Source organism: Myxine glutinosa, chromosome 9 (genome assembly GCF_964187855.1).
Source record: "Myxine glutinosa chromosome 9, kmMyxGlut1.1, whole genome shotgun sequence".
NCBI lineage: Eukaryota > Metazoa > Chordata > Myxini > Myxiniformes > Myxinidae > Myxine > Myxine glutinosa.
The window spans coordinates 20,953,986-20,980,246 of NC_136269.1; the positions used below are offsets into that span (position 1 = coordinate 20,953,986).

At 49.5% G+C, this 26,261-nt stretch overlaps 1 protein-coding gene across 4 annotated transcripts in view; it reads left to right on the forward strand.

The window, feature by feature from the left end:
• GGCT (gamma-glutamylcyclotransferase) overlaps positions 1 to 26,261 on the forward strand; it is a 110,586-nt gene that overhangs the window by 45,400 nt on the left and 38,925 nt on the right. For 2 of the 4 annotated variants that reach the window (XM_078784156.1, XM_068102188.2), the window contains exon 2: positions 8,083 to 8,371. In XM_078784156.1, the coding sequence (XP_078640282.1) occupies positions 8,261 to 8,371 (111 nt within the window). In that variant the 5' untranslated portion in view covers positions 8,083 to 8,260. The remainder of the gene's footprint in view (positions 1 to 8,082; positions 8,372 to 26,261) is intronic. The other 2 variants (XM_078784157.1, XM_068102189.2) reach the window with 1 other exon arrangement.

Sequence of the window (26,261 nt, forward strand, 5' to 3'; positions counted from 1 at the left end):
CAATTTCCCCAATTGCCTCACCCACGTCTCCGCAAAGTAACGGTCGGGCAGCGTTCGCTGCCCCTTGTCTTGGTTCGTTTGATTGCCCCAAGCCGCCATTAGCCATGCGGTCAAGCCGAGGAAGAAGGGGGCGGAGCCGCCAGATCACGGGCGTGGCTCGCCGACGCACCACCCGAGGTGGGGCCAGTCAGCCCCCACCAGCCAACCAGGGCTGACGAAAGACCATCGCGGGCGTGGCTCCATGAAGCGCGCATCGATTGCAACACACGTAATATAAGGACGAGCGCGAAGCCTTTTTACGGAGAAGGCAGAGAGAGACGCGTGAGAAGGTACGAGTCGGGTGAGAAGGTACCAGTTGAGTGAGAGGGTTCAAGAGAGCTGGAGAGAGAGACGCGTGAGAAGACGGAGCATACCAATCCCATCGCTATATGCAACGTCCACTCGCGGTGAATGATACGCGCTCGCTGCCTGCCAGAGTTTTCCCGCCACGACGCGAGTCGACTCCTGGAGCCGGACCTCGACGCCTACCGTCTGCCTGGGCCTCCTCATCCCTTCTTCCAGTCATTCCTGCCTGCTATTCCCCTTTCGTGTAAGTCTGTTTGTCTGTCCTGTTTGTTGTCCTGGGGAATAATATAAGACTGCTTAAGGCTGCCCTGTGTCTTCTTCTTCTTCCTCTTCTGTATATTACTTTCGTTTCTTCTTTGGTTCTTTGGTTTTGTAAATAATTAATAAATGTCTGTTATTTCTTACCTTTGGTTTCTTCTTTCCCCCGATCGCTTTCATCCTGTCTCCAATTGAGTACCTGTGGCACGATTTGGCCAATGCTCGGAATCGGGTTAGTCAATTGCTGACGGCTCGAATCGCGGATTGCTAAACCGCTCGGCAAATACCATCTTGTCCGTGGTTCGAGCGGTACTTGTCTCCCTGTTTTGCGGAGGGATTGGTAAAGGTATTCGGGAGAACACCTTGACCAATAACCCTGACCAATTTCACCCCGCAAAAGAGCGTTACAAGTACCAGGACGAGAGACGGCCAGCTTAACAGGCCAAGGGGATTAACCCCCCCTTGCTAAGGGGAGTGCCCTCTCTGAGATCCGTAACAATTGGTGTCGGGGAGTGGGATTTGAAGCCCGAACCAAATTTTAATCCATCAAAAAAATTTGGTCAAAATTTGGAACGGCCGAAATTTTTATTAACACCACCAAATTTAAATCGTGCCATGGATGATCAAGGCGATCGGATGCCGGTAGGGGAGGTAGAAGAGGGGTTAGAGGCAACCCAGGACCCAGGGAGGAATTGAGAGAGAGGGAGGAGGAGAGCAATGAGGATGCGGTAGAGGGGGTTGCAGGCGCACAAGATGGCGGCGCCTCGCACGAGGTTAGAGGGGCACAAGATGGCGCCGCGCACATGGTCGCGGCAGCCGCGCCCGCAGCACCGGTGGATTTGAACCTCTTCATGGTACAAATGGAGGCCCTTATGGTCAAGATGGGTGAGCGATTGGAAAGTAAATTAGACACCCAAAAGGAAGAGATGAGGGCTCAGGGTGAGCAATTGGGCAATCAAATTGGGGGCCTAGGAAGCAAAATAGAGGGGTTAGACAACAAATTTAAGGGGTTAGACAATAGATTTGAGGGGTTAGACAATAAATTTGAGGGGTTGGACAACAAATTTGAGGGGTCAGACAACCAGATGGAAGGGGTGAAGAATGGGTTAGCGGGGCTAGAAGACAAGATGGGAGGCAAATTGAGGGAGATGGGGGAGCAATCTGCCCGGGAAATCAAACAAATGGGGGAGCAGATAGAGAAGGTAAAATCGGGCTAGAAATCAAATTGGACACCCACAAGGGGGCGCTGGAGCGGATGAGGGCGGCATCCACCAAGGAAATAGGAGAGATGGGGGAGGATATAAGGCACGGAGTGAGCGAAGAGGTCGCGGGGGGTGCGCGACGAGGTAAAGCGGGGTGAGGAGCGCATGGAGAAAGAGGTGAGGAACAGTACGGCTAGGTTACAGGGGGGCATAGAAGACCTGACGCGGGGAGTAGAGCAGCTGACAGTGGGACAAAAGGAGTTAGGGGAGCAGGTGGAAAAGAACACGGCGGTAATAGGGGGGTTGAAAGCGACGCAGAAAGAAATAAAGAGGAATTAATAGCGACGAAGAAGGAATGTTAGACGGTACATGAGGGACTGACGAAGAGGTTAGAGGAGGTGGTAGAGGCAACGGAGACAAAAGAATGGGAAGTCAGGACACACATAGAAACGACCAAGGTGGCCTTAGAGGAAGAAATTGAAGGGGCGCACCGGGAAATAAAGGAGGTGAAGCAGAAGCTAGAGGAAGTGGAAGAGGGGGTAAGTGAAATTAAAAAGAGACGGAGGGAGACTAAGAAAGAGATAAAGGAGGAGGTGATGGAATTGGTGCAAGGTTTGTGCTCACAGCGTGATGATGTGCTTACTGACCAAATAAAGAGTTTGCAGGTGGCGGAGGAGGAGCGAAGGAGAAGAGGCGCCGAGGTGAGTGGCGATATGCTCGGAAATGTATATGGTGTGAGGGGAGATTCAGCGAGCTTGGGTGTTGGTCTAGACCCGGGCGTTCGTGAGAGGCTGCTGGTGAGGTGTGCGACTGGTGCAGAGTGCGTGGAAAGAGGGTGTGTGCAAGGATGTCCGACCATGGGGAGTGTGAGAGGTATTGGTGAGCCAGGGTGTGCGGTGGTGATTGGGTGTGTGCAAGAATGCACCCCCATGAGTGGTACGGAGTATGTACCGGGAGAGGCTGCGCAAGAAGGTGCACGAGAAAGGTGTGGAACGGAGGTGTGTGTGAGGAAAATGTGTGCGCCGAGGAGTGAGTGTGCTGTCGATAGTGAGAGTGAATGCACGACAGAGTGTGGTGGTGAGAGTTACATGGAGGGCGAGCTGGTTGTGGCGAGTAAGGAAGAATGCACACCTGGAATGGTTGAGCGTGTGCGGGAATGTACACCTGAGTTGGTGGTGAAGCGCGTGATTGGGTGTGCAAAAGAGTGCACACCCATGGTTGTCACAGAGGATGTGACCGAGGAGTGGGCGCGAGGAGGTGTGTTGATGAAGTGTGCGAACGACGAGTGTGTGCCAAGGTGTGCGGTGGTCAGGTGTGTAACAAAGTCTGTGAGCGGAATGAGTGTACCTGGGTGGTGTGTAAGAGAAAGTGCAATAACAAAGTGTGTGGGAGTTACGAGTGACGTTGGAGCGCCGGGTTTGGTGAGTGTGAAAGGGGTCGCGTATGCGTGTGAGCATGCGAGTAAGGCATCGACGTTAAATGGAGCAGCGGTTAGACCGACGTTTAGCCGACGCGAGCTCCCGGTCCGTGCCGGGCTTGGGGTACTGCGGGAGCCGGCGGGGATCGGTGCTGCGTCGCTCCTGTTCGGAGCGTCGTGCACGATCCGCGCCGGGCCCCGCCCTGCACGGTCCGCGCCGGGCCCCGCCCTGCACGGTCGCATCCGCGCCTTGCCGGGCAAGGCGACCGGCCCGGTTCGAGGGAAGGTAGGAGGGATCGGAACGGCGCCCCCTTGTGGTTGCGGCGTTCCGGCCGGGCAAGGTTGGCCCACCGCGCATGGGAGCGAAAGGCCCCGCGCCGGGATGGTGCTTTAAACCTTGGCCCAACCAAACCTCCTCCCCTGAATCGAGTGCCGGACGGACCCAACCGCAGGAGACCAAACCACCCGAATTCATTGCCGGCTTTGCGAAGCCGAGCTTCGATAATGCATGGACGTACCGAGGAGGCTCAGATATAGCGGACTGTGAGGATGATAGTGTTATTGTTTGAAATTGATAGGGAATTGGCTTGGAATTACTAGGGATTCGAAATTGGGAATAGTGAATAGGATTGGCGAATTGGATTGGCAAATTTGATGGGTAAAAATGATTGGCAGTAATGATTGGCAAATTTGATTGGCAAAAATTGGATGGGCAAAATTGATAGTGAGGGATGCCCGATGTAGAGGGATGGTAAATCCACCATCCCTCACATCCACCGGGCACATGAGCATTAGTTATGGGGTTATGGCGGTGCAAACCAAGCCAGGGAGGGTTTGGATAATGGATAGAATAGAGAAAGATGACAATAGGTAACTGTAGATTTAAGTGGTGACATTGTACAGGTAGTAGGGGACGTAGGTAGATTAGATGGATGATAACGACGTGGGAGCGCAATAGTGTAAGGGGCGACTGGGAGGCGCGAGTTTCAGAAGGGGGTAGTTAGATCAGACGATGCAGTGTGTGTGAAGGAGGTGATTGAGCAGCGTATTGTGAAAGGGGTGATTGTGAGTTGTATTGAATGAATGAGCCTGGGAGGAAAGACGGGTGCAAGAGCCACCAGGTGAGTGAGCAAGTGCAGGTGAAGCACAGGTGTATGGAGAATGGGAGTATGGAATAAATGGAATGGAGTATGGAATGGATGGTGTGGAGTGAGTAGTGTGGAATATGTGGAGTGGAGTGGTTGGTGCGAAGGGAGTGTATGGGGAGGATGGACCCCTATCACGAATACCCGGGCAGGGTAGTTTAAAAGTAGGTAGAGGGAGTAGATAAATTGTGGTTGGATATTGGCATCTGTGGTGCGTGTGGAAGAATGGTGTTTGGATGGGTGCATTCGTGAAGTGGAAATGGCTGGGCGTGTGGCCTGTTAGTGTGTGTGTGGTTAAATGGGCACTCTGCCACTGTTAGGATGTTGGCCAGGTGAGGCCGCAGATGGGCTCTGGGAGCCAGTAGAGTTGTTCATTGGGGCCCGAGGATCCGGAGGACGGACCCGGGTAGCCCAGTGCCAGAGAGGGCACCGAGTGGGGAGAGCGCCAGAGGGCCTTCTCCAGGTAGATAGGTTAGGGTAAGGAGCAGGTAAGCTTGGAGGCAACTGCAGTGGGGAGGTGTGCAGGTGAGTAGACCTGCTGGTGAGCCACACGACCCAGCCCGGAAATTGTGCAAAGGCACAGGGAGTTGAATCGGGGGAGTGAGACCCCAAATTGATGAGCACCACAGTTTGGTCAATGGGAGTTCAGTTCTTAGAACCACATAGAGTAAAAATGGCCAATGGTTTTGCAGGGAAAGACCCCGGGTAGTGTAAAGTGTGTTAAAGTCATTTTAGAAGTATAGTTAGGATTGAATTCTCTTCGCACCATCTACATCCACTCACCAAGGTGACAAGACTCCACACCACCGGTTTGTGCAAATGTTTGGAATGGTGAGACGCATCATGACGTGGGGGTGACATTGTGCTCATTGTTCCATCTCTTCCTCCTTATGAGGGATTGATGGTAAATTCGGAATAGAGGGATTGATGAGAAATTGGGATTGTTGACGAATTTGGTATAGAGGGGAGATATGGGGAAGACGAGACAGTAGCGACGAATTTGTAAATGTGTAGAGTTGTGTAAATATGGGGTAAGGGGCAAGGGTAGATTAGGTGACAGGGGGGGTGACGTACGATAGGGACGAGCTTTCTCTGCTCGCTCCCATGCGCACCTCGCCTTGCATTGCCTTGTTTTTGATGTGTACCCTTGTGACCTTGCTCCGATGCTTGCTTTGTTCTTTCCTTCCCCACTCACGGCTTGTTCTTTTGGGCCCGGGGGGGAGTGCGCAGGTAGCCACACTTGTGTGCCCGAGCCGCCGCTGCACAGCCTGCCTGGATCGATACACCACCTTATGGACCGCACGACTTGCGGCCTAGCACCACCATATGGACCACACGCTTCTGTGGCCAAGCACCACACACTGATGGACCCCATGTGTTGGGGCCTGGCCCCTCTGCTGGGACCAGCCATGATGGCCAGAAAAAGCTTGCTTGTGGACCATGGTGAGGTGGCGCCTTTTGCCATACAGGTGGACCACCCATAGTTGGCCCCTGTTGGCCCTAAATAAAAATGGACGCGTTGTGTGCCTTTTTATTATTTTCAAATAGGCAGCAAGCAAAGAACAAGAAGGAACAACATCAGGAAGAAACATCGGCCAGCAGAGCAGGAGCTGACAAGAACCGGTCAACAGTTTGTGTTGTTTTTATGTGTGAAATGAGCACTGGATGGTGCTTTGGTGCTGATTGGTGCTTTGTGATGCTCTTGTGCTCGGGGGTGCACTGCAATATCAATTGTGCATCCCCGGGCATTTGAGTATGATGTATCGGTGCAGTGCAGTGCATGCTCTTCCTCTTTTCAAAACAAACATCTTTTTGTCTCCCAAAATGACAGGTCCTGGGTTTGCAATGTCAATACAAATTAGTGTTTTGTAAATAATGCTCCCCACCGTAAATGTATAGTTTGAAAACCATTCCGTGATTCGGTTATTCTGTGGGCGTGAGTTTGTTAGGTAGGATGCAACGTAGCAGGCAGGACATACGTAGTTGTTTTAAAACTGTCGCACTCAAGGGTATGGTTAATAGTAGAGGGCTACTACACCTGAGTGTCACATTAAGTAAAGTTAGTTCGGGTCGGGACGACCCTAGAGGAAAAACGGGTGCTGTGTTATGGTTTTTAGAACCTTCACTAGTAAATTTTAGTAAATGTTTCCCTTATAAATGTTCCCCTGTAAATATCCCCATCAATTGGTTTGTTAAAGATCGCACCCAAGTTCGTCCATGTACAACACGTAGCGAACCATAGGACCTCTCCGTAGTTATTTCATTATTATGTGTTTCAGTTAAGGATCTGTTCCCAGTAGTTGAATCTGCGTTGCATTAATCAAATAAGATAGGTCCCTTTCAATTTCCCCAATCGCCTCACCCACGTCTCCGCAAAGTAACAGTCGGGCAGCGTTTGCTGCCCATTGTCTTGGTTCGTTTGATTGCCCCAAACCGCCATTAGCCATGCGGTCAAGCCGAGGAAGAAGGGGGCGGAGCCGCCAGATCACGGGCGTGGCTCGCCGACGCACCACCCGAGGCGGGGCCAGCGAGCCCCCACCAGCCAACTAGGGCTGACAAAAAACCATCGCGGGCATGGCTCTGTGAAGCGCGCATTGATTGCAACACGCGTAATATAAGGACGCGCGCGAAGCCTTTTTACGGAGAAGGCAGAGAGAGACGCGTGAGAAGGTACGAGTCAGGTGAGAAGGTACCAGTTGAGTGAGAGGGTTCAAGAGAGTTGGAGAGAGAGACGCGTGAGAAGACGGAGCATACCAATCTCATCGCTATATGCAACGTCCGCTCGCGGTGAACGATACGCGCTCGCTGCCTGCCAGGGTTTTCCCGCCATGATGCGAGTCGACTCCTGGAGCCGGACCTCGACGCCTACCGTCTGCCTGGGCCTTCTCATCCCTTCTTCCAGTCATTCCTGCCTGCTATTCCCCTTTCGTGTAAGTCTGTTTGTCTGTCCTGGGGAATAATTTAAGGCTGCCTGTCTTCTTCTTCTTCTTCTGTATAATACTTTCGTTTCTTCTTTGGTTCTTTGGTTTTGTAAATAATTAATAAATGTCTGTTATTTCTTACCTTTGGTTTCTTCTTTCCCCCGATCGCTTTCGTCCTGTCTCCAATTGAGTACCTGTGGCACGATTTGGCCAACGCTCGGAATCGGGTTAGTCAATTGCTAACGGCTCGAATCGCGGATTGCTAAACCGCTCGGCAAATACCATCTTGTCCGTGGTTCGAGCGGTACTTGTCTCCCTGTTTTGCGGAGGGATTGGTAAAGGTATTCGGGAGAACACCTTGACCAATAACCCTGACCAATTTCACCCCGCAAAAGAGCGTTACAAGTACCAGGACGAGAGACGGCCAGCTTAACAGGCCAGGGGGATTAACCCCCCTTGCTAAGGGGAGTGCCGTCTCTGAGATCCGTAACAATATGCTGATCGACGATATAAAATAAGATGAGTGGTTGTGGTTGGTGGTGCAATACCACCCCTTGCCCCAATCGTTCTCCCTCCCCCTATCTTCCCTACGGAGGCTACCGTGTTATTTAGTACCAGTAGCCCTGAGAACCCTGGGTTGTCCCCATTTGCCTGACTGAATATAAAAACATCATGTCGGATCTGGGTTGTCTTGCATTGTCATTTTTATTTTAACATTGATTTTTGATAAATTTACAGAATTGATATTGATAACTTTACGATCAGAATTGATAACCTTACGCTTCTCCTTTCAGCTCAACAACGTTTCTTACCGTCTGGTTTAATCCGGCTCTCTGTCGCCACCTCAGACGGGAGGCCGCAAAACCGTAAAACAACAACAACCCTGCCCAACTCAACAACGTGCTCGGAAGTCGGAGATGACGTCATCGTATTGATAACTCGTGATTAGCGAAGGATTGCGCTGAGCGTGAGATGGCAGTTCAAGACACGTTCATGTACTTTGGCTTTGGCAGCAACATGCTACGAGAGCGGCTGCACATGTCTTGTCCTTCGGCGGAAAAGGTCGCCATTGGCAGGATTAAGGTAAGATACTAAATAAGACCAGTTCTCTTTGTTAATCCAGTTGGCGGTTTATTGCAACTTCAACAATGAACACGGTCTGAAAGACATAAGAATGAACATAATGATCAGTAATGATTAAGAATCCTCTGTCTCCCCCAAGTCTTTGGCATGGGAAATATAAGTGTATAAGAAGTGTGTGTGTCTTTTGGCATGACAAAGACAGAATATGAAGAATATATGTAACTAACTTGGGAGCCAATTGAAAAACTGGTGAACCAGAAACCAAACACAATGTCATAGTCAGGCAGCTTAGCAGCATATTTATCGAAAATGGGGAACGGCTTGACAAAAGCGCCATTTTTATTTTGGTGGTCCATTAGACCATATACAATAGATTTAGGACCGGAGGCAAGAAATATACAGTGTTGTTCACCTTTTTATTGGACAACAAGTACAAAAAGTTTTAATTAAAACAAAAGCCGCGTCGATGTTACACAATGCCTAGATGCAGCTGTGCCTATAACGTCGATGTTATAGGCACAGGACATTCCTATTGATTCGATTACTTGATGTTATTTTTGTGCAAAGTGAAAATATATCTCGGCAATTTCCCATGTGTGGCGACGAATTTTTAATATATCTCGGCATTTTCCCGTCTGTTATTTCAGGCGGTGTATGACTGACCATGCCGCGATTTAAAAAATATATATCTCGGCAATTTTCCGTGTGTGGCAACACGTGAACGAAGCTATGCTCCTCTCTCCACATTATTGTGACGACGTATAAATTAAATATTTCATCGTGACGATTGTCATCAAATGGACGAATTTTTAATATATCTCGGCATTTTCCCGTCTGTTATTTCGGGCGGTGTATGACTGACCATGCCGCGATTAAAAAAAAATAAATCTCAATGGACTTGAAGTTACAGGCCTTTGAGAATTCATTTCGTTCTATAAAGGGCAACTTTCATCGGATTTTCTTCCAGTTTTTTTTCAACCGAGTCTAAAACTATGTTAGCGACTGTGAAAAATGAAATGATATATCGAATTTGATTTGAAATAAAACTGTGTGAGAGAGGAAGACACCACGGGCCTACAAAACAGGCCTCAAAGCTATGCGAGTTAATAAAATGGTGGATATTTGTTTATATGAAGGCTCTCCCAGAATGGGTGGAGCTATGGTTCCCAGAATGGGTGGAGCTTTGAGGTTTTGTCTTCTCTGCAAGAACAAGAAGAACAAGAAGAAGAAGAACAACAACAACAACAACAGCAGAGGGCACTCTATGAGCAGCGTCTGCGACGCGGCTAAAAACCAAGGACAAAAACCAATTATGTATATATTTTCAACAAGGAGGCTAACTTTTATTTCATTACATGCAGTGTTATTTGTAAAACTTGTGCATGCCTGCATAATAAATCTTACGCTTCCATGTAATAATAATTAGTAATATAATACCGAGTGTTTATACAAATGTGTTATACTTGTGACTCGCGCACCTCTCATATATCTAACATGTACGCAACTACAAGGATGTCATGACAATATAGCTTCAGATCAGACAACATGTTGTTCAAGGTAATTTGTCCAGCAATTTATGTATTTACGATTTTAGTCTAACTCCAATAGCTGATGATTTATTTGCATAAATGTATTGCTCGATATTATGCTGTGCGAGTTTTATTTGCGCAAAAGTCAAACACTGTATATGTCTTGCCTCCGGTCCTAATTCTATTGCATATGGTCCAATGAACCACTAAAATAAAAATGGTACTTTTGTAAAGTCGTTCCCCCAAAAATTGCTAAGCTGCCTAACTATCAGTAATGGTCAATGCCAGAATCACATATCATAGTCAGAGTGCCAGGCAGGCTTGCTCGTGCTTCGGCTGGACCGTCTGGGTGCAGCAGCTGGTTTGTCAAGCGCAGAGCGTGTGGTAACCGTATTGGGTTTGGGATACAATGACTGGAGGAGGTGACATTGGAGGCGCTGCACTCATATGCCGAGTTACCTGCGATGACTTAGCCATAGATGGGGATGTAGCATCATCAAAGAGCTGATGGCGGCCAGGAGGGCTGCGGTTGACCCTAGGTGATTCAACAGGAAACGTAGCAGGTGGCTGCGGTGGAGTGGTGTCAGAGTTAATGGTGGGATGTTTCGGTGGCATTGGACTAGTAATGGATGGGCTACAAGCCTCCTTGTGACTGGCCGGGGTTGTGGTGTGCACAATGCATGGGTGTGGGATGTTCTGCCGAACCATTGGTCTCTGCACTCCAATATCACCATCTATCGTCAATCTTCGTAGGGGTGTTAGCACAGCAATGTACTTTCGCAGGAATTTCCTATTGCGCAGAGTAACCCTTCCTGAACCGTCAACTCTTACCACATATTGGTCAAACTGGCGAACCTCGATGATGATGCCGGTTTTGTCCCATTTGAGGGGGTGTGGCCCGGTCTGATTCTGGATGCGAACCCAGTCGCCGACAACAAGGGGCAAGAGTCTCTTGGTATGTTCAGACCAGCGCTCAGCGTCTCTCGTGCGGCGGTTGCGAAGTGCTTCCTCCCGAGCCGCCAGAGTCCCACACCAAGTGTTATGAGCTTTGTATCTGCCAGGTGGTATTGGGATTACTACCAATTACTACCAATTTATTTGCTGATTCTTTCATATACACTATACAGTGTGTTGTGCATATATATTGTTATGTCTGGTAGGTAGTGATATGTAGAGCAGATAGAGCTGAGTAGGTAACACGCTTCGAGGTGTCGCGGTAAGGAAAACTACCTGTAATAAGTTCTTCATGTGTAGGCGTTTGTCTGGTTAAGATGTATACTTGTGAATCTACCAGGAGGTTCGAGTGATAAGTAGTGTAGGGATCAAGGAGTAGCGCCCCTGTGTGTCCTCACCTGGTTAGCCAAACCTTTGTCCCTTTTGGCACTGCAGACCAACATAGACATTCCGAAGGATCCTTAGTGCAACATTAAATAATGCCCTCCCCCCTGACATGACTTAGGAAGAAACCAGGCCAGGACAACGCCGCATGGCCGCCGCCATGTACACCTCCGAGAGGCCTGTCCACCTCGAATAGCACGCGCTATGACACCAGGAGCAGGGAACGGGAGTGGGAGTGACGCAGTGGGCGTGCACCTAGGCGAGTCGGTGGAGGAGACTCATTGGTTGGCAGCGCGCCAAGGCTGATGTCATGAAGAAGCAGATATTAACGAGCGCCGAACGCCATTTCGGGCAGTTGGATTTTTGAGAGAGTTTGTTTGAGCAGTTGGATTTGAGACGCGGCAGGACTTTGGTCCGAGTTTGTGAGTTGCACGCAGATTCCTGACCCTGGCAGTCCCGGTGCGATCTGGAGTCTGAAAGAGTTGTTGGTTCAGGGCAGTTGCACGGCAGTTGGTTCGCAGTTCACGGCCTGAGTTGACGAGTCGTTGAGTTGCTCTCTTGGTTTTGGACATCTACGCTCGTGCTCTGGAAGTCTCTAGCGGTGCTCGGTGCTTTGGAGTTTGGAGCGAGGGACCTCGTCGTGTGCGAACTGAGTGGGCGCTGGCTCGGGCCTTCGCGGTGCTTGTGGAGCTTGGAGCGAGGCCTTGTGGGTACATCGGGGCCGAACGGAGCCGTGTTGGATGGCGGCCAAAGACAAGACGACGGACAGATAAGCTCACACGACATTTCACGATTCAACATAACGTGTTCTTTTCCTTAATTCATCCTCCTTTGTTCGTTTCTGAGTCCAGTGTGTGTGGGATCCCAATTTAGCTACCTTATTTTATTATCGGTGTGTATTTTCCTGTCCTTGCTTTTATTTGAATAAACCCTTGTATTATTTTGCATCCCCTGTTAAACCTGTGCCCGCTTGAGTTCATTTCCTCTTGCAGGATCGAAGCTGCGCCGGCGCGCAGAAATTAAGCGCTTCCGCAGCCCTCCATTTTCCTTCTTCCTCCTGCGCGGCCATAGCCGAATCCGTGTTTGGGTAGTTGCCTCCGAATAAGACCGTTTAGGCCATCCGCGACTCTGGTGTTAACTGGAGTTGCGCGACAAATGGTAGACAGTAGTGGGATTGAACCCTAAAAAAAAAAAAAAAATGGTGTCAGAGTGTGGAGAATTTGGACGCAAAATTTTGTAGTCAGAGGCAAAAAAAAAAATTTGGATAGTCGGTTGGGCTACGAGACGCTGACTGCGCGTCATTAAATTAAATTAAATTTTGAGATGAAAAGCCGCGCGGGAAAGCGACCCTTCTTTACGGAGGAGGAGGTGAGCAGTATGGAAAGGAGAATGGAAGATGCGGGAAGTCTTGGGGGTGAGTCGGAAGTAGAGGGGGTAGAGGGTAGCGTTGGAACTTCCTCCGCTACTATCAAGACGGCCCCGATGGATTTACAGGCTTTTTATGAAAAAATGATGGAGGCAATGGATGCCCATTATAGCAAAATGAATGTCTATTTTGAAGAAATGAGGGTGATAATGAGAGGAGGTAGTGAACAAAAGAAGGCCCAGATTAAAGAAACGGAAACCCCATGTGAGCAAACGAATGAGAGAAAGAAAGAACAAAAGAATGATTCATTTGGGACACAGGAGAAGCCAAAGGTGGCAGAAATTCATTGGGAACGTGGGGAAGGCAAATTGGGAATTGCACCGGGAATGGCAAATGAAGAGGCTAATGGGGAATGCCTACAGGGGAGCGTGGAGTGCCAATTGGGAATGGGAGAGAGTGCGGCCCATGCAGCTGTGCATGTTGCCCAGGAACAGGAAATTGCACCGGGAACGGCATGCGAAGAGGTGAAAGGGGAATGTCTACAGGTAGATGGGAAATGCGCACAGGTGAGCATGGAATGTGCAAATTGTAACAGGGAATGTTTCCCACATTGTGGCCTGGACGTTTATCGGGACCGTGTGGATGTCACAACACCCCAATCGGGGGATGAATTGGAATCCTTGCAGCACCAGGGCGGTGGTGCAGTGCAACAGGGGGTAACATTATTGGAGGTCCGTGTGGTGGAGCCGGACCGGGTATTTATTGATGAAAGCCTGTCGGGGCCAGAAATGATTTGTGGTATTGAGGATGATGATGAGGATGATTTGATCCAGCGGCTGGGGACCTGGGCAGTCCCATGGCGGTAGGGGTTGCCCAGGCCCAAAGGAGCCTGGGTGATGAGGTGAGTTGGTCCGAGGAGGTGGTTGAGGTGACCAAGGGGACCCTCACCGTGCATACCGATTGGGTAACAGAGGCTCCGAAATTGACCAACCATTTGGGGGAGTGTGTTGGCTCCGGGCTGGATTTGGATCTTGGAGGATCGGGAGATAGAGCCTCTGGAGATTTGGTCCCCGTAGGGAATTTGGACCAGCTGCAGGGAGGGGCAGAACAACCGGTGGTAGAGGTTGTTACCTGCAGCTGCGGTTTGGGATGGCAAATCAAAATTTTTAAAAGGAAATCTAAAAGAAAATTAAAATGGGAAATTGATTTGGAGCAGCCTTGGTTGGAGTTGGTCCCCGGGCTGCGGGATTTGGACCAGGCGAGGTCATGGGGGATGGCCTCGGGCAAAAGTTGCCCCTTTCAAAATTTGGGGATGTTAGCCAGCTGGGAGGCTGTGCTGGTGAGATTTGGATGTGGGGTCCAGCCTTGGGTGTCGAGGTATGACCTGGGCCCCATGGGGGGTCTGGTGGAGTGTGGCGTCCCTTGTCCGTCGGGGCGCCGTCCGGGCATGTGGCTCGGGCCGGCAGGGTCACCGGACCCTGGTGGGGGTTAAGACCTCCAGGGAGTCCAAGGTGGTTTCTCAAGCCTGGGATGGCAAATATTGAGGACCACTAGGGGGAGGTGTTGTGGGTCGCGCTTTGGTGGTGGCACCGCGGACGGCCAACTTGGACCTGATGTGGTGACCGCCCGGGCATGCGGCCTGACACCCTTTCCCTGAGACTTTGGGGCAACCAGCATGTGGAGACCTGACATGCTGTGTTGGTCTATGGACGCGGGTCAAACCGAACGGACAGGGATGGAGATAGCCTGCCGGACAACCATTGGGGCATCTGTGGAACGTGATGGTGTGAGAGTGACCTTCCACAGATGTTCCGTTATGATTTATGGACTCTCGGTTTGGGAAGAGAGCCATGGGAGTGTTGAATCGGGAGATGTGTAACGGGCCGAGCATATGGGCCATGCTCGGCTGGCATGTGTATGGCAAAGCATCTTTCTTTGGTTGAGATTAGTGAAATGTGAAAAATGTTTGGCATGGGTAATCTCGGGGTTATATGCAAATTTAAGGGTGAATTTTGTGAAGAGAAATGGTGGACACTGTACAGTGACGCCATTATTGATCCAGGTGTGCTAGACCAGAGTGTTGGAGGCTGGAACAAAAAACTGATAGGTTAGCAGGACACAGCCTTCAACTGGTTGCGGGGGCGACTGTGCTGATATTTGGGACACGGAGTCATGGGGATGTAGTTGTGTAGCCTTGGGGTCAATGTGGTGCTGTGCGTGTCCGAGGTGTGTGGACCATGTCTTCTGGGTGGGTCTCCTGGTGGAGCATGGCTGTCGACTGGACCTTGGTGTGGTCAAGTGTTGGTGAGCACTGGGGGGGGGGGGGGTGCAGTTCTGTAGTCGGACTGGGGGGTGATGTGGAGGTGCAGGGGATGTGGCTGTAGGGATGCCACGCACTGCGACCATGCCCCCCAGGGCCGAGGTTGTGCATGCGGTAGTGTGTGCGGTAGTGTGTTTTTGGCAGCAGGTGCTCACTACATTGGCCAGCTGGGGCTGGTGCAGCCGTGTTCCTCGCAGGGGGGCTGAAGGATGGATGGTGGGTCGCACCCTTATGGACACTCATGGGCCATGTTGGCGTTTTGACTGCTCACCTTGTCCCGATGACCCTTGCACGGTAGAGGTGCAGAGCTGCCGTAGCCACAGGTAGTTGTATAGAACAGTTCACCATTGGATGCGGATCCACATACCTGCCAGTGTAGTGGGGACAAAAGAGAAATTTGGTAGGCCCAATGTGAAATTTTGGGATTTTGTGGGTGGATTGCACTTTGGACCTGACCAACCGGTAATTACCTGCACTTGAGGTGAGTGTTGGATGTGTACTGTCCCGGGCTCCAGGACTTGCTTATGGAAAATTTGGGGACATGTAGTTTGGAGTTGGGAAGCGGGTGAGAGTGATGACATGGCCGGTGAGGGGGATGGATTGTGTGCCACAGAGTCTTGTGGGTGGCGTTTGTGTTGGTGTTGTGGTTATGTGTTTTTATGTGGTAGTGAGGTTGGAGGAATTGGATGAGTGATGATTATTGGAGACAATGAGTGGTGATTATTGTGCTTTTGAAAATGTGTAATGGTTAAATGTGAACTGGGGGATTTCACATGCAACAGACCATGGCAAGCCTTGTAACATCTTTTACACCATCTTTGGAATTGTGCTGAGTTGTGTGAGAATTGAATGGCAGTGGGGGAGGAAGTGTGTTTTGGGGTCTTGTGGGTGGGGAAGGTGTGTGTGTCCGCAGGTACGGATCAAGCTCTGAGGAGCGATGCCTGCGGCCCCCCTCTGCGGTAATTACCCCTGGCAGCCAGTGGTATCTGGAAATTGGAGCTCGTCGGTGGAGGGTCTGGTTGGGCGCCCTGGGGTAAAGGAGACCCCCGGTGACCCGTGGAGCTGCGCGGAAGCAGGAGCCAATGGAGCCTGGTGTGTGTGGAGACCCTCACCGGCGAGGTAACGGCGGAAAGGGGCTGTTGGGCTGTCACGGGGCCAAGAGGTAAAGGGGGGGGGGGGCAATGAACTTGTAAGTCGGTTGACTTGTTTTTGGGACTGCGGGCACCACAGCCTGAAGCGCCCCCACCATCTTGTTGTGCGGTACCTCCCCGCTGCCTAGTTGAGGAATGCACACATGTATATGATATCAATGCCATGGTCCTGCAGGGGGGTGTATAGAAATAAGTGCTTGTTGACTTTTGAAATGCCTTTACTTATGGAATGTGTATGAGTGGATAAGGGGTTTGTGTTGCATGAATGTGGGCGAAATCCACCGGGCCATGTCACTCACCTGCAACATCTGGACAGGGCCCGTGGAAATTTAGGGGTGCATTGGGGATGGCCCCGCTGGTAAGGTTGTCTTGTGGCATCCACCGGGGGACACGGTCTGTAGACCGGGGTATGTAAAAATGTTTAGTGTTTTGGGATTTTGTAAGTTGGTAAGTTTTGTGGTTAAGTTAGTTTTGGTGTGTTGTTTGTTTCCTCCCTCCACAGGAACAAAGAAGAAAATGTAAATACATGATTGCATGATTGTTAAGGGGTTTAGCTTGTTAAGGAAGTGTAGGTAAGTAGTCCGACTCACTTCCCACAGCCCTCCTGATTTATTTAATAGGTTAATTAAGTGTGTGACAGTAAGTGTTAAGACTGGCATGGTAGTGCCTGCAGTGAACCTTGCAGGAGCTACGATTCCAGGGGGGGGGGGGGGGGGCTGTGTTATGTCTGGTGGGTAGTGATATGTAGAGCAGATAGAGCTGAGTAGGTAACATGCTTCGAGGTGTCGCGGTAAGGAAAACTACCTGTAATAAGTTCTTCATGTGTAGGCGTTTGTCGGGTTAAGATGTATACTTGTGAATCTACCAGGAGGTTCGAGTGATAAGTAGTGTAGGGATTAAGGAGCAGCGACCCTGTGTGTCCTCACCTGGTTAGCCAAACCTTTGTCCCTTTTGGCACTGCAGACCAACATAGACATTCCGACGGATCCTTAGCGCAACACTAAATAACGCCCTCCCCCCTGACATGACTAAGGAAGAAACCAGGCCAGGACACCGCCGCTGCCGCCATGTACACCTCCGAGAGGCCTGTCCACCTCGAATAGCATGCGCTATGACACCAGGAGCAGGAGTGGGAGTGACGCAGTGGGCGTGCACCTAGGCGAGTCGGTGGAGGAGACTGATTGGTTGGCAGCGCGCCAAGGCTGACGTCACGAAGAAGCAGATATTAACGAGCGCCGAACGCCATTTCGGGCAGTTGGATTTTTGAGAGAGTTTGTTTGAGCAGTTGGGTTTGAGATGCGGCAGGACTTTGGTCCGAGTGAGTGCGTTGCGCGCTGTTTCCTGGCCCTGGCAGTCCCTGTGCGATCTGGAGTCTGAAAGAGTTGTTGGTTCAGAGCAGTTGTGCGGCAGTTGGTTCGCAGTTCACGGCCTGAGTTGACGAGTCGTTGAGTTGCTCTCTTGGTTTTGGACATCTACGCTCGTGCTCTGGCAGTCTCTAGCGGTGCTCTGTGCTTTGGAGTTTGGAGCGAGGGACCTCGTCGTGTGCGAACGGAGTGGGCGCTGGCTCGGGCCTTCGCGGCGCTTGTGGAACTTGGAGCGAGGCCTCATGGGTACATCGGGGCCGAACGGAGCCATGTTGGATGGCGGCCAAAGACAAGACGACGGACAGATAAGCTCGCACAACATTTCACGATTCAACATAACGTGTTCTTTTCCTTAATTCATCCTCCTTTGTTCGTTTCTGAGTCCGGTGTGTGTGGGATCCCAATTTAGCTACCTTATTTTATTATCGGCGCGTATTTTCCTGTCCTTGCTTTTATTTGAATAAACCCTTGTATTATTTTGCATCCCCTGTTAAACCTGTGCCCACATGAGTTAATTTCCTCTTGCAGGATCGAAGCTGCACCGGCGTGCAGAAGTTAAGCGCTTCCGCAGCCCTCCATTTTCCTTCTTCCTCCTTAGCGGCCATAGCCGAATCCGTGTTTGGGTAGTTGCCTCCGAATAAGACCGTTTAGGGCTTTAGGCCATTCGCGACTCTGGTGTTAACCGGAGTTGCGCGACAACATATATATATATATATATATATATATATATATATATATATATATATATATATATATATATATTGTTACGGATCTCGGGGGTCGGCTCCCCCCTTATCAAGGGGGGGGTTAATCCCCTTGTCTTTTAGCTGGCCGTCCCGAGTCCTGGAAGTTATAATGTGTCCTTCCCGGCGCGGCGTTAGGTAGGGTTTGCTAGGCCTAGGGGTTCGCTGCTACCTAAGTACTAATGCCAGCCGGAAACGAGGGAATAACTCCCGCTCGAACCATGGATGTGATGGAAAATGCCGAGCGGATAGCAATCCGCGATCCGAGCTATTAACAAATGACTAAACCTGATTATAGCGGTTCCTAATCGTGCCACGTTTACCCAATGGAAGAAAAGACGGATGCGATCGGATTAGGGGAAACCAAGAAAGAACAAGGTAATTTATTCACAAATATACAGAAAGAAAGAGGAAACAAAAGAATGTACAAGACAAGAAGAGGAAGAAGCAGCACACAGGGCAGTCTTAAAACAGTCTTATTCTAATACCCCAGACAAACATACACACTCACACGGGGATTGTAGCTGGTAGGTGGTCAGGTAGAGGGTCCGGTGATGGGGTCCAGGCTCCAGGTGAGGCTCCAGTCCAGCGGCGAAACCCGGCAGGCAGCTCCGTGTATCTTGGAACGTGACCGGACCTTATATATAGCGGGGGGGGGGGGGGGGGGGGGGGGGGGGGGGGGGGGGGGGGGGGGGGGGGGGGGGGGGGGAAGCTGGTGTCCTTTGTACGTAATATTTGCACACGACCCCTCTCCCCAAGTTCTCTTAATCAGCGCCAGCGAGTGAGTCCTCTCGCAAATGTGCGCTCCGTATCAGTCCAACAAGCGCGCCTCCGACCAAACTCTTGTGCGCCGCGCGTTCTCCCGACAAGACCTTTGCAATGCACTCTCCCGACCAAGTCCTTTGAAACAAGCGCGCCTCCGACAAGTCCTCCAAGTTCTTTGAAATGCGCTCTCCCATCCGAGTCCCATTACAATGCACGAATCGTGCCAGTCCTGTGATCAAACTCTCTCAAAAGCACGTCTCCAACCAAACTCTTGTGCACCGCGCTTTCTCCCGACAAGTCCGTGAAAGGGCTTTGCGTTCGCGCTTATATAACATGCCACGCCATCACTCCGCGCTCCACAAAGCCACGCCTGCCAGCGATGTTACCTCAGCCCTGGTTGGCTGGTGAGGGCTTACCGGCCACGCCTTTGACGGCTGGTTGACATGCCACACCTTCTTCTTGCCGTTCCGCCCCCTTTCTCGGGCCTAACCGCATGTCTTATGGCGGCGTTTCGAAGGAAGCCCAGCGAGGCTGCGAGCAGCTAACAAAGGTGCGTAGCAAATTGGGAAAGCCATGAGGCACCGACTGTAGGGGCGCGTAATGGCGTCGCTTGGAGAGGGAGGTTGTAACATGAACCGAATTGAAATGGGCCTACTTCTTATTTGATTGACGCAACGCAGATTCAACTATTGGAAACACGGCCTTATCTAAACAAATACTAATGAGATAACTGAGTTCTATGGTGGCCTACGTGTTGCTTGTGGCCTAACTAGGGGTGCCACCTTAAACCTTTTAATAATGGGATATTTACAAGTAATTATTTACAAGTGAGGGTTCGAAAACCGCAACAATATATATTGTCGCGCGGACCCTTCGGTTAATACCAGGGCTCGCGGATGGACCAAACGGATTTAATTGGAGGCGACGACCGAACACGGATTTGACTATCAAGCGCGGGCAGGAGAAGAAGTGAAGAGGAAGAAGCGGCGGATGCGCGTACCTGGGGAGGGCGAATGAACTCAAACGGACACAAGTTTAACAAGGAATGAAATATAATGCAAGGGTTTATTCAAATAAAAGGTAGGGACAGGTAAACGCGACGATAAATCTAATTCCTAATTTGGGATCCCACACACCAGACTTCAGATACAGACGAGGGAATGAATTACGAAAATAGAAACGTCCGTTATGCTCGGGGAAATGTGGAATGGTCTTATCTGTCTTGTCGTCTTGTGTCCGTCGACGTCCCACGCGGCCCTCTCCGTCCGCCTCCGAGCACCACCAGGCCTCGCTCCAAGCACCACAAGGCCTCGCTCCAAGCACCACGCGTCCAACACAGGCTAGCGGCTCCACACGAGGTCGATCTCCACACACGATCGGTCTGCCAATTCCCAGTCAGCTAACTCAAGAGTTGGACGTGCCAGAGAGACAAAGGAATGTGCAAGAAGCAAGCGAACTCCACTCAATTCAAGAGAACTCCCAGAAGCAAGCCAGCGAACTTGGGCTAGGACTGCGCATAGAGTTCGGCGCGCCCTTTTTATAACCTTGCCACGGTGACGTCAGCCTCGGCACGCCACTCAATCAGTGCCCTCCACTGAATCACAGGCCTGTAGGTTCACGCCTACCGCACCAACCCATCACTTGTTCCCTGTAGCGTGATGATAGCGTGTGCTACTCGAGGCCTAGCGGAGGTGTAGCTGGCTGCGGTCCATGCGGCGGTGCCCTGAACTGGCTTCATGTCCGTTTTCTTCCAAAGTCTTGTCAGGGAAGGGAATTTTTTTTTTTTTTTTTTTTGTATGCAAGATCGAGGCTCGTGAAAGAGCGAACATTAATCACACAAAAAGTCAAACCGACACACAAAACACAAAAAATAAGGGGAGCGGCAGACAAGATGGGGAGAGAGGGGGAAGGACACAAACACAACATTTGAGAGCAGGGACAACGGGAGAAATGTGGGAGGGGGAGGGCTTTGGGGGAGGTGGGAGAGGTACAAAACATATGAAGACTGCGAGGACTTTCAGGAAAGAAGTTGGAATTTCAAAAAAAAGAAAAAAAAAGTGTATCTGGGGTGAATTAGCGAGGGTAGAAAAGATCAAGGTTTTGGATGGGGGAAGATAAGAGATGGTGGTGAACAGCTGTTTTAAAGACCTGGAGGGAGGAGTGGGATTGAAGGGAGTGGGGGAGTTTGTTCCAGAGGCGGGAGAAAGATCATGGCAGATAGAGAGACCCAAAAGCTTGAGCGACAGAACTTCCTGGAGAGGATTGTTGAGAAAGTAGATGGGAGGGTTTTCCAGTCGGTCCTTTCGGAGAGACATTGTAAGAGTGTGCGCTTTGTCAGGATTTAAAGACATGTTCCACTTGTTTGATCAGTCTGTGATTTTTTCCAGGTCTGCAGAGAGTGAGGAGGCTGCAGACTGCCGATCTGAGGGATGAGGAATGGAGCGGCAGATAGTGGAGTCATCCGCAAAGAGATAGAGAGGATTTTCCAGAGAGTCGGAGAGATCATTGATGAAGACCAGAAATAGCACAGGGCCCAGAACACTACCTTGAGGAACTCCAGCCAAAACAGGGAGGGAAGATGAGAGAAATCCATTCAGGGCCACATGTTGCCTTCGACCAGAGAGGAAGTCCGCAAGCCATGAGTGGAGATTTCCATGGATACCATAGGAGTAGAGTTTGGTGAGCAGAGCTGGGTGCCAGACCGTATCGAAGGCACGTGATATGTCAAGTGAGCCAGCTCTGATTTCCTGTTTGGCATTGAGGACCTCCATCCATTGTTGAGACAGCAGAAGCAACATGTCCAGAGTAGAATGACCTGGTCTGAATCCAAATTGATGATCAGAGATCAAGCCATTGGAGAAGAGGAAGGATTTGATATCCGAAGCAATGATGGATTCCATGACTTTGCTGATAATTGGAAGCAGGCTGATTAGTCTGTAGTTGCAAGGATCTGTTTTTGCACCTTTTTTGTGTAAAGCGGTAATGTTTGCTGATTTCCAAGATGCTGGCAGATGACCTTGAGCAAAAGAGAGGGTGAAACGAACAGAGAGAGGGTGAGATAGAGTGGCAGAGCAGGATTTTAGGACCCGTGGGCTGATGCCGTCTGGTCCAGTTGCAGTATCAGAGTTGAGGTTTGACAGAAACTTCTCCACCTTGTCAGGAGAGAAGGACAGAGTCCAGGAGCAGTTGGGTTCGACTGGGAAAGGTGGGAACAGAGAGAGATGGGTTTGGGACACAAGATTTTGAAGCAAACACAGAGTTGAGGCATTCGGCTTTGTCACGTGCGGTGTCAACTGTGTAGCCATTTGAGGTAAGGGAGGGGATGGAGGGGGAACAAACACCAGAAATGGATTTGACCAGACGCCACCAGGATTTGGAGGAAGGAGACAGGTTTGAGAGTTCAATCTTGAGTGTGGAGAGATAGTGCTTCCTGGCACTCCTGAGGGTAGACACACTTGTTCCGAGCTTGGTGGAAGGAACTGAGATTGCCTTCAGTTGGATTTGCCTTCCAAGAGGCAAAGGCAAGTTGTTTCAGGGGAACTGCCTCTCCACAAGATTCAGTGTACCATGGACGGGAGGAAGGGTAAGACAACTGAAGACGAGATGGGATAAATCTGTGCATGAGAGAGAGCAGTTTGCTTTGGAAGAATTCCCAGGAAGAATTTATGTCAGAGGCAGTAGAGATGGGAGACCAGTCCAGATGATTGATGGCTGCTTGCAGACAGTGCCAGTCAGCCTGAGTGAAATGCCAGACTCGTCGGTGCTGAGGAGGCTCTCTGAGAATGGCCAGAGAGATGTCCACTTTAACAAACACATGATCAGAAGAACCGATTGGAGCAGAAGAAGAGCACCAGACATTTTCAGGGAAGTTAGTCATAACCAAGTCCAGAAGAGAAGATGCTCCGGTGACTGAGATTCGGGTCAGGAAATTGACAGATTGTGTCAGTCCCAATGAGTCACAGAAGTCCTTTGCTGAGGTGCCATGGCTGGTGAGAGATGAACCCACACCCAGCCAGCTGGCATGATGACAGTTGAAGTCGCCACATATGAGGAAGAGAGAGTTTGGATGAGTTCATAGAAGTTGGTCTATGTTGTCCGACAGCGAAATGTAAATGGAGTCATCACTGTTTGGAGGATGGTACAGAACACATATGAACAAAAGGTGGGAGCGGAGAGGAAGCCGTAGTCAGAGGTACTCCTGGGGGTGGGGTGGAGAGAGGGCAGTGCAAGGAGCGTGAGGAAGAGGGTTTTTGATAAAGATAGCCACCCCACCACCAGGACGAGGCTCAGGTCTATCATACCGGAGGAGGGAGTAACCAGGAAGAGATATTAAGGAATCAGAGACATCTTGAAGGAGGAAAGTTTCTGTTAAGCAGATCAAGTCTGGATTGTCAGAAGCAACCTGAATGGAGAGATCAATCAGGTTTGAGCGAAGGCCCTGGATGTTTGAGGTCCATACCGTTAATGAGGAGAGAGGGGGAGCATCGGGTGCAGGACAGGGGAGGGGAGGGGTAGGGTCAGATGAAGGATGAGAGGGGGAGGTAGGAAGAGCAGTTGATAGTGTGGCAGAGATTACAGAAGAGTTACAAGAAAGGGAAGGATGAGGAGGATGAACGGTTTGATGGTGATGGGATGAGGCACAGTGAGGGGTTGTTTGAGGGGGAGCAGAGGAAGGTCGAAGGTTGGGGGAGGTGGAGGTATGAGATAGAAGGGAGACGAAGTGGGGAGGAGGCAGCTTTGAGAAGGAGGTGGGAGGAGGGAGAATTTGGGAGGGATGATAGGGGGGTAGATTTGAAGGGGAGGGGTTGGGGGGAGTTTTGAATGGGAGGGGCAAGGGGGGAGTTTAGGAGGGGAAGGGCAAGGGGGGAGTTTAGGAGGAGAGGGGCAAGGGGAGAGTTTAGGAGGGGAGGGGAAAGGGGGGAGATTTGGAGGGGAGGGGCAAGGGGGGAGATTTGGAGGGGAGCGGCAAGGGGGAAGTTTAGGAGGGGAGGGGCAAGGGGGGAGATTTAGAGGGCAGGGGCAAGGGGGACGTTTAGAAAGTGGATGATTAAGGAAAGATGAACATTTATAACAAATTGGGTTTGTTGTGATTTTCAAGTTAGTGATCCGTTTAAGAACGATGGAGGAGGGGTGGAATGAAAGAGAATTTAGAGCATGTCGTGAGAAAGAATTATAAGAGATTGAATATTTTTTTGAAATGGAATGAGTTGAAGAGGAAATTGAAAGGAGCCTTTTAAATAGGAGGAAAAACAGCGTGTTGTAATAAACCACTGAATAAAACACTGCAGGGGAAAGTTTAAACACATTTAAACAGAACCGTGAAGAACAATCTTATAATCACAAAAATACCAACGGGGAGAGGGAGCCGAGGGGACACTACGAGTCACTTGAACAGGGCAGAAGGTGGAAGGCAAGGGGATAATGGGGGCGGGGTGGGACAGCGCACATGGACAGAGTCGCACGATGGAACAAAAGCACACGAGAAAGGGAAATACTTTTTTTTTGTTTTCTTTTTTGTACACCGCTCCTTTCCTATGCCATCTCCAGGCATTGCAAATCGTCATTGCCGGGCACCAAAGGGGGCTCGGCAGTGACGCACGCTGAAAGAGAGTACTCAGTTTTCACTCTGGTTTCTTGTTTGTTTGTTTTCTTTCTTGGTTGTCCGGACGATATCTCAGCCATCCTTTGAGCTAGGAAGCTGAAATTTCGGCACAGTCGTGAGCAAGTCCTTTGTCAAATACGGTATTTTTTGTTTTTTGAATAATCAATTAATTGAGGAGTTATTTAATTATTAGCGTTTAATTAAGTACTTATTTAATTAATTAAATTTCATTTCTCTTCTGACCATTATTAACTCAGGCACCTTTTGAGTTAGGAAGCTGATATTTGGACATGCCAATGACCAGGTGATTTGGCTGCAAAGGATATTTTTGATTTATTAATTAATCAATTAATCGATTAATTATTTAATTATTCGATTAATGACCCAAAAAAATTTTTTTTTTAAGTTACAGATTCTGATGAAATAGTGGTAGTTTATGTGTTCTCTGACCAAATTGATTACCAATTTAATTTTTTTATGATTATTATTTATTTATTTTCATTATTAATCATTTATTTATTTTCTTTCTCATTTGGCCAATATCTCAGGCACCTTTTGAGCTGGGAAGCTAATATTTGGACATAAGTGACCAAGTGATGTGGCTATCAAGGATATTTTTGATTTATTGATTAATCATTTCATCTATTAATTATTTATTGATTAATCGATTAATTATTTATTGAGTAATCAATTAATTATTTAATTTTTTATAAATGACTTATTTAATTAAATTTCTAAAAGATACATCTTCGGATGAAGCACTAGTGGTTTAGTTATGCGATTAGCCAATTGATTATGAAAATATTTTGTGATAATCTTTTATTGATTTTAATTATACAATTAATCAATCAATTAGTGTACACCTCTCCCTCCCAATGCAGCCTTAATGAGCTGCACTGCGGTATTGCCGGGCGCCGGAGGCGCCCCGGCAATGCCGCGCTGCAGCATATTTAATTATTTGGCATGGGGCGGTGTACTTTGAATGTATGTGTACTTGTTTTGTTTTTTTTGGGGTGTGGGGGGTCGGGGGGGAGGTGGGTGGTTACAATGTTAGACAAAGAGTAGATGTTTGGTGAAGTTTGGGGGAGAAGGGAAAATCAAAAAACCTAGCAAAACAGCAAAGGGAGGAACAACCTTCGATGGGGGAAGCCTGAGGCTGCAAGGCCTCGCTCGCGACGCGGCAAACAAACGATTAATTTATGAAAGATAAACACCGAGAAACTTCCAAGGGGCACACTATATGTTCACACACCGAAGGATAAATACAGTTTCGACAAAATACAATTGTGAACAGACTTAACTTTGAAAACGTGGAGACCGTGTGGAGCTTCGAAAATCCCTGCTGTCGTCTCCAAGATGTCGCTAGATCTCAATTTATTAATGCATATGAGGATGTATGGGAGAGTATGAGAATATAATATAATGTATGAGAATATAATGTATGAGAATTTAATTAATGCGTGCACTAAAGGGCCTAACTAAGTGTCTACAGGTGTGCATTGCCGTAAGGGACAAAGGTTTGATGACCAGGTTGGACACACAGGGGTGTTATACTTAATCCCTATACTATCTAACACTCGAACATCCTGGTATGTTCACAAGCAGACATCTTAACCCGACAAACCGGACTAACAGAACTTATTACAGATAGATTCCCTATCGCGACAGTCGAATACCTACCTACACAGATCTATCTGGCTCTAGATATTGCT